This window comes from Arvicola amphibius, chromosome 4 (assembly GCF_903992535.2).
Source record: "Arvicola amphibius chromosome 4, mArvAmp1.2, whole genome shotgun sequence".
Taxonomy (NCBI): Eukaryota; Metazoa; Chordata; class Mammalia; order Rodentia; family Cricetidae; genus Arvicola; species Arvicola amphibius.
The window spans coordinates 104,756,471-104,768,643 of record NC_052050.1 but is presented as its reverse complement, the minus strand read 5'-3'; the positions used below and the strand labels follow the sequence as shown (position 1 = coordinate 104,768,643).

Sequence of the window (12,173 nt, the reverse complement as noted above, 5' to 3'; positions counted from 1 at the left end):
GCATTTTCAGTGTCAGATGAGCTTAGAGTCTGTCAGAGTTATGGAGAGCACGAGGTGCTAGGACCCTCTTGCCCTAAGGTGGCAGCTTCTGTCTGAGCTTTCTAAACTCAGGATGGTTGGAAAGTTGTAAGCACTCTGCTGAGTAACACATGTCCGCCATCAGAGAAGGGATAGTCAGGCTCAAGCTGCAGAAGATTCATTTGATAAGGCTTTGAGTCCCCTGAATAGAATGGGGATTTAAAGGGGATAATGCTAAAAGTATACAAAGACTGTTAACTCTCTGAGTATCTGGCTGTGGGAAAAAGAGGCTTCTTATGTTCTTATGATCAGGACTTTGAAAACTACTACTTTTGCCAGGCTGTGGTGGCACACACCTTTAATCTCAGCACTCAGGAGGCAGAAGCAAACAGATCTTTTAGTTCCAGGCCAGCCTGGTCTACATAGTGAGTTCCAGGACAGCCAGGGCTACCAAGAGAAACCCTGTCTTGAAAACAAAAAATAAACAAAACTAAATCAAAACTGCTTCTTTTTCACTAGCTTGTCTTTTTTTTATTAGAGAGTGGGGTTTGTTTCTCACAGTAGTGTGCACCAGGGCAGCCTGTGCTAGAGATGTCTCAAAAACCTTAAAGTCACACATGGGGGGCATACATCTATCATCTCAGGAAATAGAAGCAGGAGAAGTTTTTTTTTTTTTAATTTTTATTTTTTGGTTTTTCGAGACAGGGCTTCTCTGCAGCTTTAGAGCCTGTCCTGGAGCTAGCTCTTGTAGACCAGGCTGGTCTCGAACTCACAGAGATCTGCCAGCCTCTGCCTCCCGAGTGCTGGGATTAAAGGCCTGCGCCACCACCGCCCGGCTGAGAAGCAAAAGTTTAACGGTGACCTTAGGTATATGAAAACCAGTCTGGGCTGCATGTCACCTTGTCTTTGAATCAAAAAAACAAAAAGACAAACAAAAAATTAGGTGCTGGAAGTTAACTCAGTGGTTAAGAGCGCTTGTTCTTGCAGAGAACATGCTTTGGTTTCTAGCACCCATATGGAGACTCCCAACCATTTAGTTCCAGGGAAACCGACTCCCTCTTCTGAACTTTACAGACACCAGTAACACTCATACACGTAAAATAAACCTAAAAAACTAAATTACTGGCGCGGGTGGCCCTGGGGCTAAAAGCAAAAGTGGGGCGAATAAGCTCAAAATATATTATATACACGTGCGAAATTTTAAAAAAATTAATAAAAATAAAAATTAACTCCCCACGTCCAGGAGGCTTAGGAAACCAAGTTCCGAACACTGCGCATGCACATAAATCATCCTGTGATTGGTTACTCTTTTGACGTTCTGGTAAGTGCCTCTGACCCAGTGGTCCCACCCCTTCCTGCTGCGGGGTCACGCACGCTCGTCAGCGCCTTGACGGAAGGCGCGGAGGACGGTGCGTAATGACGTAACGCGGCGCGGCGCCTTCCCGGAAGCGCGAGCCAGGCCGCCAGATGTGCAGGTGCCAAGGCCGGCGACGCCCGGGTGGGCTAGGGCGGGATTGCGGGGCGGCGGGAGCCCGCGGGCTGTGCCGCAGCGGCAAAGGACGGCCATTGTGACTCTACGGCCGAGCCGGCCTCAGTTTCCTTGACAGCGCAGCGGCGGCACGGGCGGATCCGGATGGGAACCAGACTGTGACCGTCTGCAGCCCGGGTCCTGAGCGGCTCGGCGTCCGCGCGTGCCTCACTTTCCCCTCTTGAAGGGGCGGGGCTTCAATGCCTGTTTGAGGGTCGCCTTATCCGGTTTGGTTTTATTTGTTTTTGTTTTTTCCCCCTTCGAGTTTGGTTTGCCGAGTCGAGTTCGGTTAGGACTGGGGCGCGAGGGCGCCTTGTGCTCCTTGTTTGTGACCTTGACGCGCAGAGCCTTTGCTGTGTCAGCCTTGCATTCCTGAGGGAGATTTAATGTTTTGAGATAATAGTCCAAATTAGCCTCCAATTCCTGGTAATCCTGCTTCAGCCACCCAAGTATTAAAGGAAGTCATTAGTTTTTTAAGATAGTAACCCAGATTGGCCTTCAGCTCGTTAAAGTGTGCCTCTCAGCCCGTTAGAGTGCTGGGATTTACAAACATTTAATTGCCATGCCTAGCCTGTGTTGTCTTGCTTTAGATCAGGGACTCATTTGTCCCATGCTGGCCTGGAACTCAAAAAGCAACTTTGATCTTTTGCCTTCCTTACCGCCAAACACAGGCATTTCCACACCTGTTTTATTTTTTGAGGCAGTCTTCAGTATCCCAAGGTGGTATGCAGCTCACTGTAGCCTAGATTAACCTTGAATTTACAATAATCCTTTAGCCACTTCAGTGCTAGGGTGACAAACGAGCTGTCACGCCAAGCCTGTGGTGTTTTGGGTTTTTTTTTTAAAGTTATGTATGCAGTGTTCTGCCTACAGGCCAGAAAAGGGCACCAGATCTCAATTCAATTGGTTGTGAGCCACCATATGGTTGCTGGAAGTTGAACACAGGACCTCCAGAAGAGCAGCCATTGCTCTTAATGCTGAGCCATCTCTCCAGCTCCAGACCTGTGTTTTAAGATAGGGTTTCATACATCTTAAGGTGACCTAGATCTCAATATGTATAGCTGAAGCTGGCCCTCTGTGTGCCACCATTTCAGCTTCAGCCCAAGACTAATAATTTAAAACAAAATCTTGAGTCAAAATTCTGCATCTGAGAGATGCCATTAACTTGTCTGACTCCACCCTTTAACCACGTCTTTTTCTTCTTTTTTGGAAATATATACATATGCCAGGTAGTGGTGGCATGCACCTTTAATCCCAGCACTGGCAAGGCAGAGGCAGGCGGATCTCTGGCAGTTCAAGGTCAGCCTGGTCTACAAGAGCTAGTTCCAGGACAAGCTTCAAAACCACAGAGAAACCCTGCCTTGAAAAACAAAAATCAATATGTGTGCATGTGTGTATATATATGTATGTATATATATGTATTATATATAATGTATCCTATTTATGGGGGAGGGGCATGCACCTTCATGCCTGAAAGTCAGGAGACAACTTGCAGGAGTTGGGTTTTCTACCATGTGTCCCAGGACTTGAACTGGAACCCTCTGGCTTGATGTCAAGCACCTTTTAGTCACTGAGCCACGTCACAGGCCATTTTCCACTAGAAACAGGGTCTTCCTCGATTGCCCAGTGTGCCTGGGAAGATCTATGAAGTCCTGGTTGGATACGTCTGCCTTTACTCTTCTTGCCATGTGCTGGGGGTCTGCCACCATCTATCTGTCCTAGTCCACCTTGGGTGAATAGCAGGGGCCATGCCCTGCCCATAGCTAATTCGTTTTTTTCTTTTTTCCCTGAGACCAGGTTTCTCTGTGTAGCCCTGGCTGTCCTGGAACTCTCTGTAGACCAGGCTATCCTCACACTCAGAGATCTCCCTGCCCCTGCTACTGTGCCTGTCTTAAATATGTATGTTTTTGTTTCTGGTGGAGGTCAGAAAACGGTTAGGCACCACACTGCTTGCCTTCTATTGTGTTTGAGACAGCATCTCTTTTTTTTTTTTTTTTTTTTTTTTTTGGGGGGGGGGTTTTCGAGACAGGGTTTCCCTGTAGTTTCTAGAACCTGTCCTGGAACTAGCTCTTGTAGACCAGGCTGGCCTCGAACTCAGAGATCCGCCTGCCTCTGCCTCCTGAGTGCTGGGATTAAAGGCGTGCGCCACCACCGCCCGGCGAGACAGCATCTCTTATTCACCTTTCTGTGTGCCAGGCTAACTGGCCTTGGGGCTTCTAGCTGCTTTGTGTCTGCCTCCTGTCTCCCCACAAAGTTGCAGATGGATGCACGGCTGTGTCTGGCGACCTCACGGCAAGTCATCAGCTCCCCATGCCAAGTACTTTACATACCCTAAACTCCTCCCCACGATTCCTTCTCTTTTTTTTTTTTTTTTTTTTACCTTGAGTATCTATCCCCTGCAGCTATCTCCCACTGTGCCTGGCTGCCTCCCATCATTGTTTGAGACAGCGTCTTCTCCAAGCTGACCTACTCATCTATAGTCCTTGTGACTCATCCATGTGGCTGGGATGGGGCTTGAGTTCTTGATCCTCCCCTCCTGTCTTAACCTCTTAAGCTCCCCTGTGTGAATTTTGCCTACTGCTACGTTGGCCTCTCTCAGCCAGGTCTTGTGAGGATCCTAGGCTTTTCCTGAACACCAGAGAAGGGTTGGTATGGTGACTCCCACTTTTGGTCTGCTCACTGGGGCACTGCAGAGGTGCCTGCCAGATGCTAAAAGCCACAGCCACCCAGGTGCCAGGCCAGCAGACTGCTTGTGCTTAGAATGCTTAGCTGTAAGTTGCTGATAAAAATGTAGCCAGCTTTAAAGCTGGATATTGTGTTTCATTTTTGAGGACAAGTCCCACAGAGTAGCCCAGGCTGGAACTCAGTAGGCTGTTGACTATGGTGGCCTAGAGCATGAAGTAATCCTCCTGCTGCAGTCTCCTAAGTGCTGAGATTACAGGTGTGAATCACCTGGAGCTCAAGAGATCCAGCTGCCTCTGCTTCCAGAATGCTGGGATTAAAGGCATGTGCCACCACAGCCCAACTAAGCCTGTTTTCTATATATATTTATGTGTATATTTGATCAGTGAGTGCATGTATGTGGTAGCATGGATGTCAGGTCAGAGGGCACCCTTTCAGAGTTGGTTGTCTGTTTCTATCATGTTGGTCCCAGGGTTTGAATTGAAGTCATCAAGCTGACCAAGACCAAGTTTACAGCCGATTTGGAAACCTTTGTTTGGAGTAATGTGTGTGCATGTTCCAATGTGCACATGCAGAGGTCAGCCTCGGGATCTTTCAGATGCAGTCTTTTCACTGTTGGCCCTTGATAAGCAGGTGTGATGACAACCATACCTGCTGTCCTAGCATTCGAGGTGGAGGCAGGAGGGTCAGGAATTCAAGCTTGTCTTCAGCTGTTCACAAGTCTGAAGCCACCACGGACTATATGAGTAATTACCTCAGAAACACAAGAAGGGTTTGGTGGCAAGCAGTCTTGACCCCAGCACTCAGGAGGCAGAGGCAAGCAGATCTCTGTGAGTTTACTGACAGCCTGGTCTACATAGGGCATTCCAGGACACCCAAGGCTACATAGTGAGACCCTGTCTTGAAGGGGGTGTACTTACTGTGATAATGGAGGTGATAATATATTTATGGACCCAGGTTCAATCCTCTGAAACGACACACAAAGATGGGAAGCAGGTAAGCGTGTAAGCTAGCTGGCCTAGCCACTGAAGGACTGAAGAGATGGCTCAGGACACTCGCTGCACTGGAAGCGGACCTGAGTTCTGCCATCCCCATCCTCTCTGACTGGGGGAGAAGCAGTACTGTCCCCTACCATCAAGTGAGCGCTATGGCACCTTTGCATGGCCCACAAACACCAGATACGAAACCCTAACCTGAGCAAACAGGAGCAAATTTGGTGGGAGGTGGGGTGATGCTTTGCAAAGTCTAGTGAGGACAGAGGGTATTGCCCAGCCTGTCCTGTGAAAAGGTCAGAGTTTTGGGCCAGAATAAGCTGTGGAGAATAATGGTCTCTCTCTTTAACCCTGGGTACCTTATAACTCTCTATCCTCCTGCCTCAGCTTCCTGGAATCACAGGTATGTTCAGCTCTTCTGGCTTACCTGTTTGTTTGTTTTCCTTTTGATTTTTTTTGAGACAGGGTTTTCTGGTAGCTATGGAACCTGTCCTGGAACTCACTCTGTAGACCAGGCGGGCCTCAAACTCACAGAGATCCATCTGCCTGTGCCTCCCAAATGCTGGGATTAAAGGTGTGTGCCACCACTACCTGGCAGATGGCTTATCTGTTTCTTAGGGATGAATCTCTGTTAGGGCCCCAAACACCCCAAGTTCCAACCTAAGTATTCTGATGCTTGGGTGGTACCTGTTAGGGCCATGATGGGCTCTTGAGATCCTCACCAGCCCTAGTGTGGACTTCACATCCTGTTCTGATCATTTCAGGCATCGGAGGCGGAGGAGAAAGAGATGGACCCCCCAGACTCGGCCTCAAGGGTCTTCTGTGGACACTTCCTCAGCATGGTGAACACTGATGATGTCAATGCCATAATCCTGGCCCAGAAGAACATGTGAGCAGGCCATGGCAGTATGGGAAAGGACCCCCATACCCCCAGCAAACAGTTGTGATAAATTAAAGAAAATGAGCTCCTGGCCCCAGAGCCAGTTCCATCCTCATCCTGACCTGAAAAATCAGGCCTTGGTACCGGGGTCAGGCCCTGCAGCTGTGCATGGCTGGACAGTGGCCAAGGGTCTCCTGTCCCCAGGCTGGAGGAGTACAAAGAGCTTCTTTTTGTGGGTTTTTTTTTGTTGTTGTTGTTCTGTTTTGTTTTCTGTTTGCTGAGACAAAACAGGTCTCTCTGTGTAACAGCTCTGACTGTCTTGGAACTCGCTTTGTAGACCAGGGTGGCCTTGAACTCATAGAGATCCACCTGCCTCTGCCTCCCCAGTGCTGGGATTAGAGGTGTCTGGCTCGCACAGGCCCTGCATCCACATTATGCACAGGGTATACAGACATGCACAGAGGCAAAACAGCTGTGTACATGATAAAAATAGTTGTGGGTCTGGCATGGTGGCGTATACCTTTAATCCCTGCACTCTGTGAGTTCCAGGCCAGCCAAGGCTACATAGCCAGACTGTTTCTCAAATCCAAAACAAACAAACAAAAGGCCCAAAATTTAAAAGAATGTCAGGCAAGCCAGGTGGTGGTGGTGCACGCCTTTAATTCCAGCACTCTGGAAGCAGTGGCAGGTGGATCTCAGTGCATTCAAGGCCAGCTTGGTCTACAGAGTAAGTTCCAGAACAACTAGGGCTGTTACACAGAGAAACCCTGTCTCAGGGAAAAAATAAAATCTCAGCCAAAAATAATAAGTCAATAAATGAGAAATAAATAACAAACATGTCAGCCTTGTGTCTGGATATAGTGGCACATGCCTGTAATTCCAGCATTTGTGAGACAGGCAGGCAGATCTATGGCCAGCATGGACTACAATAGTGAGTTCCAGGGCTGGAGAGATGGCTCAGTGGTTAAGAGCATTGCCTGCTCTTCCAAAAGTCCTGAGTTCAATTCCCAGCAACCACATGGTGGCTCACAACCATCTGTAATGAGGTCTGGTGCCCTCTTCTGGCCTGCAGGCATACACACAGACAGAATATTGTATACATAATAAATAAATAAACATTTAAAAAAATAGTGAGTTCCAGGATAGCCAGAGCTACACAGAGCAACCCTGTCTCAAAAAACAAACACAAGGACATGGAATGGGTCACTGGCCAGGCTGTGTAGCAGGAACCTGTCAGAAGAAACTCAGGCACAGAAAAACTCCATGGAAGACTCAGGCTGCAGCAGAAGGGTACCTTTGAATGGGTTTTCAAGGGTGAGTAGGAGTTGGGTGACCAGTACAGCCAACAGAAATCTTCAGGCTATGGCTCTGTAACTGAATGCAGGGGCTGTGATTCACAGGGCTCCTAGGGCTGATGCAGGGGTTCTCATCCTCTCCCCCCAGGCTGGACCGCTTTGAGAAAACCAATGAGATGCTTCTGAACTTCAACAATCTGTCCAATGTGCGGCTGCAGCAGATGAGTGAGCGCTTCATGCACCATACTCGCACCTTGGTGGACATGAAACGGGACCTGGACAGCATCTTCCGAAGGATCAGGTGGCCCCACCCCCAGAGCTCCCCTGTGGCCCTTCTCATCCTGACAACATGCCCTATCTTAGAGCACAACTTCGCCAAACCTTTTTCTGTACTCCCACAGTATTGGCCCCTTCCTTGGTCTGTTATCCAGCTCTGCAGGCCCCCTGCTCCTCCACTCTGAAGCTCCACCATTGCCAAGACCCTGTCCCAGGGACTTAGCCGGCCTCTGCACCCTCAGTCCCTTCCTCTCCAATGTCCCTTCTCTTGCTGTCTGAAGCACCTTGCCTTCCCTTTAATGCCCCTCCCTTCTGCACCTCTCCATTTCATGATTCTCTCTTCTCCAAAGCTCATGTCTGGGTCCCTCTTTTTTAAGGCCCTCCCCTCCTTTTCCCTTATTCTCCCCACTAGGACCCCGCGCTCCGCCCTCTCCAGCCCTGGGTATTCTGGTTGTTTTTACAAGGAGGTTCTGACCTCTGAGGGAGCTATAAGGCAGGAGGGTGACAGTTGGGTATCTAGGCTAGGCCTTCTGGTGCTGAAGGCCTTCTGGCTGGCTGAGCCGCGGGCAGAGCAGAGGCCCCGGGTCCTAGATAGAGACCAGTCAGGGTTCAGTTTGCTGCTTCTCACGGTGGTACAGGCTCCTGGATCAGGATAAGAGTACCTGACAGTCTCACCCATCACGGCAGCTAGAGCATACATGTAGCCTTTCCTTCAGCCCAAGCCTCTGGCCTGGGGAGCCTCGTTAGAGCCAATGGGACAAATGAGCTCTACCTACAGTTGAGCTCTAGGTGTTCTGGATCAGTCTTCAAATCCTAGGACTGCCTCTGCCTCCCGAGTGCTGGGATTAAAGGCATGCACCACCATGCCTGGCTTTAATTCGTTTTTATTAATATTCTTTGTTATTTTTGTTTTGCTTCTGAGGCAAGGTCTCACTATATAGCTCTGGCTGTCTTGGAATTCACTCTAGGACAGGCTATCCTTGAACTCACAGAGAGCTACCTGCCTCTGCCTCCCGAGTGCTGGGATTAAAGGTGTGTGTGACCACACATGGTCTTTTTATTTTTTATTACAGTCTTGATATTGTTTGAGACAGGGTCTCTTGTAGTTCATGCTGACTTCAGATTCATCATATGGATGAGGATGACCCTGGACCGCTATCCTCCTGCCTCCCACTCCCGGTGCTTCAGCTCTAGTTTTCCTCTAAGCACACATTTCTAAGAACACCAGGCTGACTCTGCAGGCGGTTTCCCCAGGACCTGACAGTCAGCTCCGTGCTCGTCCTGACAGCAGCGTGGCTGCTATGTGCCCTGAAGCCTGGACTGCAGGACTTCAGGGCACAGTGACCAACTGCCTTTTAGGGTAGAGTCAGCTGGGGTGGCCACACACACCTAACACACAGGAACATGAACCAGAAGGATCTTGAATTCCAGGTCAGTGGGTTATTTGGTGAGTTCAAGGCCAGCCTGAGCTACACAGCAAGACTTTGTCTCAATAAAGCAAAAAGGGAAGTGATTCAGCAGGTTGAGTACATGCTGAGCAGTCATGAGGACCTGAGTTCAAATCCTCAGAACATACTAAACAATCAGGCATAGAGGCTGAGGGATGTATAGGGGTAAAGAGTGTGTTGTTCCTGGAAGGGATTGGTGCTTGGTTCTGTCAGGTGGCTCTCAACTGCCTATCACTCCTGCTCTGGAGAACTGGAGCCAGCCTTCAGCCCTGCCTGTGTGCTCACCCACACACAGAAGCACATACATACACTAAAGGTCAAATGAGTTTAAAAGCATCAGGTGTAGTAGCACACAACATCCTCTGGTGCTGGGTGTTGGGGAGGCAGAGACGACAGCCCAGCTGACCACTGTCCAAACAGTGGACAGAGCTCTGACCCCAACACCTGGGAGCCAGAAGAGAAAGCAAGATGGTGGTCACCTCCTGTCATCTCAGTCCCCACCTCCACCAGGGTGCTGCTGGAACCAAGCCTAAAGACAGGAGAGCCATGGGTGCAGCATAGTGGGAGACGGGGAGGTGACTGCCGATGACTCATCTCTGTCTGTCCCCTTCCCCACAGGACACTGAAGGGGAAGCTGGCCCGGCAGCATCCAGAGGCTTTCAGTCGTAAGTGTGCCCCATCCCACCCTGCTGCTGCCAGCACTTTCTGCCTAGGGCTGGCTTCCGAAGGCTGCCAGCTGTGCCCACCCAAAGCCCCATGAGCCAGGCTGTCAGCCCCTAAGAGCCCTGTTAGGTGGGAACTGAACACCCCATTTCACGAAGGGGAAACAGACCTGTACCAGAGGGAAGTGATACTATGTGGGGCAGGAGTGAGATGGAGTCACAAGGGCTAGGAAAAGCATCAAGTTCTCGGGTCTGTGGCTGTAATATCACTGGGACCCCAACATTTTATAGGGTTGTCAGAGCTCACCTCATCTACTGTGTGGGTCTCTGTCTCCAAACCAGTGACAGGTGGGATTCCCGGGGTTTCTTTTGTTTGCTTTGTGGGATTTTTTTGTAAAGATTTGTTTGTTTGTTTGTTTGTTTGTTTATTTATTATATACGTAGTGTTCTGCCTGCATAAATGTCTGCAGGCCAGAAGAGGACCCCATATCCCATTGTAGATGGTTGTGAGTCACCATCTGATTGCTGGGAATTGAACTCAGGACTCTGGAAGAGCAGCCAGTGTGCCATCTCTCCAGCCCTGCTTTGTGTTTTTGAGACATGGTCTCATGTAGCCCAAGCTGGCCTCAAATTCTTCATGTAGCTAAGATGACACTAAGCTCCTGAACTTCCTGTCTCTGCCATAGGCTGCTGAGATGAGGCAGGGCAGATGTGGTACATGGCCCAGGGGGCACCTTTTAAATTTTCAGGTCAGTGGGATGGCCCCAAATTCTTTGTATTCCAGAGCTCTGCCTCAGTCTCCTATACCGGATGACAGAAGGGCATGCTCATTCTGAGTCGGCCTCACTCTGGAGCCTGGATGAGATGCCTTCCACCTTCCTGGGCCTTGGCTGAGTCATGCCCCCATGGGTGGGAAAGCATTTTAGGGGCCACCCTTACAGGAAGACTTGACCAGCATGGGGGTCCCTTCCCCAGACATCCCGGAGGGCTCATTCCTAGAAGATGAAGATGAAGACCCCATTCCACCCAGTATCACCACGACCATCGCCACCTCGGAGCAGAGCACAGGCTCCTGTGACACCAGCCCTGACACTGTCTCAGCATCTCTCAGTCCTGGCTTTGAGGACCTATCACATATTCGACCTGGTTCCCCTGCCATCAACGGCCACAGCCAGACAGATGACGAGGAAGAGACGCATGGAGAATAGCCCCCTTCCCGCCATCCCAGAAAGGATCAGAGCAGCAGTGGTCCTGCTGGGGTCACAATCGGTCAGCTCTGCTGCTCCATTGGGTCATAGGCAGGGTCCCTAATTCCTGCCCCTCCTCCTAAGAGCAGGACTTCCCCTTGCCCCCACATGCACCCAGCTGGGGCAGTGGGGCTGGCTACAGGTATATCCTTGAGCTAAGCCTGGGCAAGTCCCCAGAGACCAAAGCTAGATGTTCCCTACACCATGGTGGGGCCCCCTGGAGGCAGAAGGTGCCTGCAGGGCTGAGCTTGTTCTACCCTCTGGCAGCTGCTGACTTGACTCTGGTCTCCCTGTCCTCTGTGGAGTACTTTTTCCCTGTCGTGTTGAATTCTGGACAAGGAAGAAGGTTCAAGAGAGGCAGCCTTCACTCTGTGGGCCGCTGTTTCTCACAGGACAAGCAGCTGTCTCCGGGAGCTGGCCAGTCACCTTAGAAAACAGCTGATTGAATATTTTTGTATCAATGTTTCGGATGCTGTTGGGAAGTTACCAGTAAAGGCTTACTAAACAGGATCATGCACAGCTGTGGCTTGTTTCTGTACTTTGGCAGATTCTGAATGTCACCAGGGAGCCCTGCTGGAGGGGGCTGTCCAGACACCAAAACCTGTGAGGTCTGGTGCGCAGATCCTGGACGAGCTTTTCGGAGACATCACTCTCCCTGGCAAGGACACCTGCTTGCTTGGGGGGCTGGGAAAAGCTGTATCTGATGGCTACTTGGACGCCTGCTTCCACGTGCCATGCAGGTTTTTTGTTATTTTTGGTTTGATTTGGTCTTTCTTTTTTTGAGACAGGATTTCCTCTGTGTAACAGCCTTGGCTGTCTTGAAATTTGCTTTATATACCAGGCTGACCTCCCACTCACTGATACCCACCTGCCTCTGACTCCCAAGTGCTTGGATTAAAGGTGTGTGTTCTCACCGCCCAGCTCCTTGGATAGTCTTCCAGGAGATAATACCCTGGTGAGCCCTGACAGCAGGCACTAGGTCCCAGGTCCAGCTCCAGCACTGCCAGATGAGAGGGAGAGAGGGAGGGCCAGGATGGACCCCCTAAACTGGAGTTGGTTCCAGGGGATCCAGTGCCCTCTGCTGGCCTTTGCAGATATTGCACACGGGGTACACTAGTAGGGAAAAAATTCAAAATTAACTTATT

At 50.1% G+C, this 12,173-nt stretch overlaps 1 protein-coding gene across 4 annotated transcripts; it reads left to right on the top strand.

Moving 5' to 3' along the window:
* The first annotated feature begins 1,388 nt into the window (after positions 1–1,388).
* On the top strand, positions 1,389–11,538 carry Kxd1 (KxDL motif containing 1). 4 transcript variants are annotated; one of them, XM_038327525.2, is made up of 5 exons: positions 1,389–1,493; positions 5,985–6,109; positions 7,544–7,696; positions 9,738–9,784; positions 10,757–11,538. In XM_038327525.2, the coding sequence occupies exons 2-5, from the start codon at positions 6,009–6,011 to the stop codon at positions 10,987–10,989; spliced, it is 534 nt and encodes a 177-aa protein (XP_038183453.1). In that variant the 5' UTR covers positions 1,389–1,493; positions 5,985–6,008; the 3' UTR covers positions 10,990–11,538. The 4 variants fall into 4 exon arrangements, with proteins under 4 accessions (XP_038183453.1, XP_038183454.1, XP_038183455.1 ...); XM_038327526.2 differs by lacking the exon at positions 1,389–1,493 and adding an exon at positions 1,502–1,773; XM_038327527.2 differs by lacking the exon at positions 1,389–1,493 and adding an exon at positions 3,672–3,838.
* Positions 11,539–12,173: the final 635 nt, after the last annotated feature.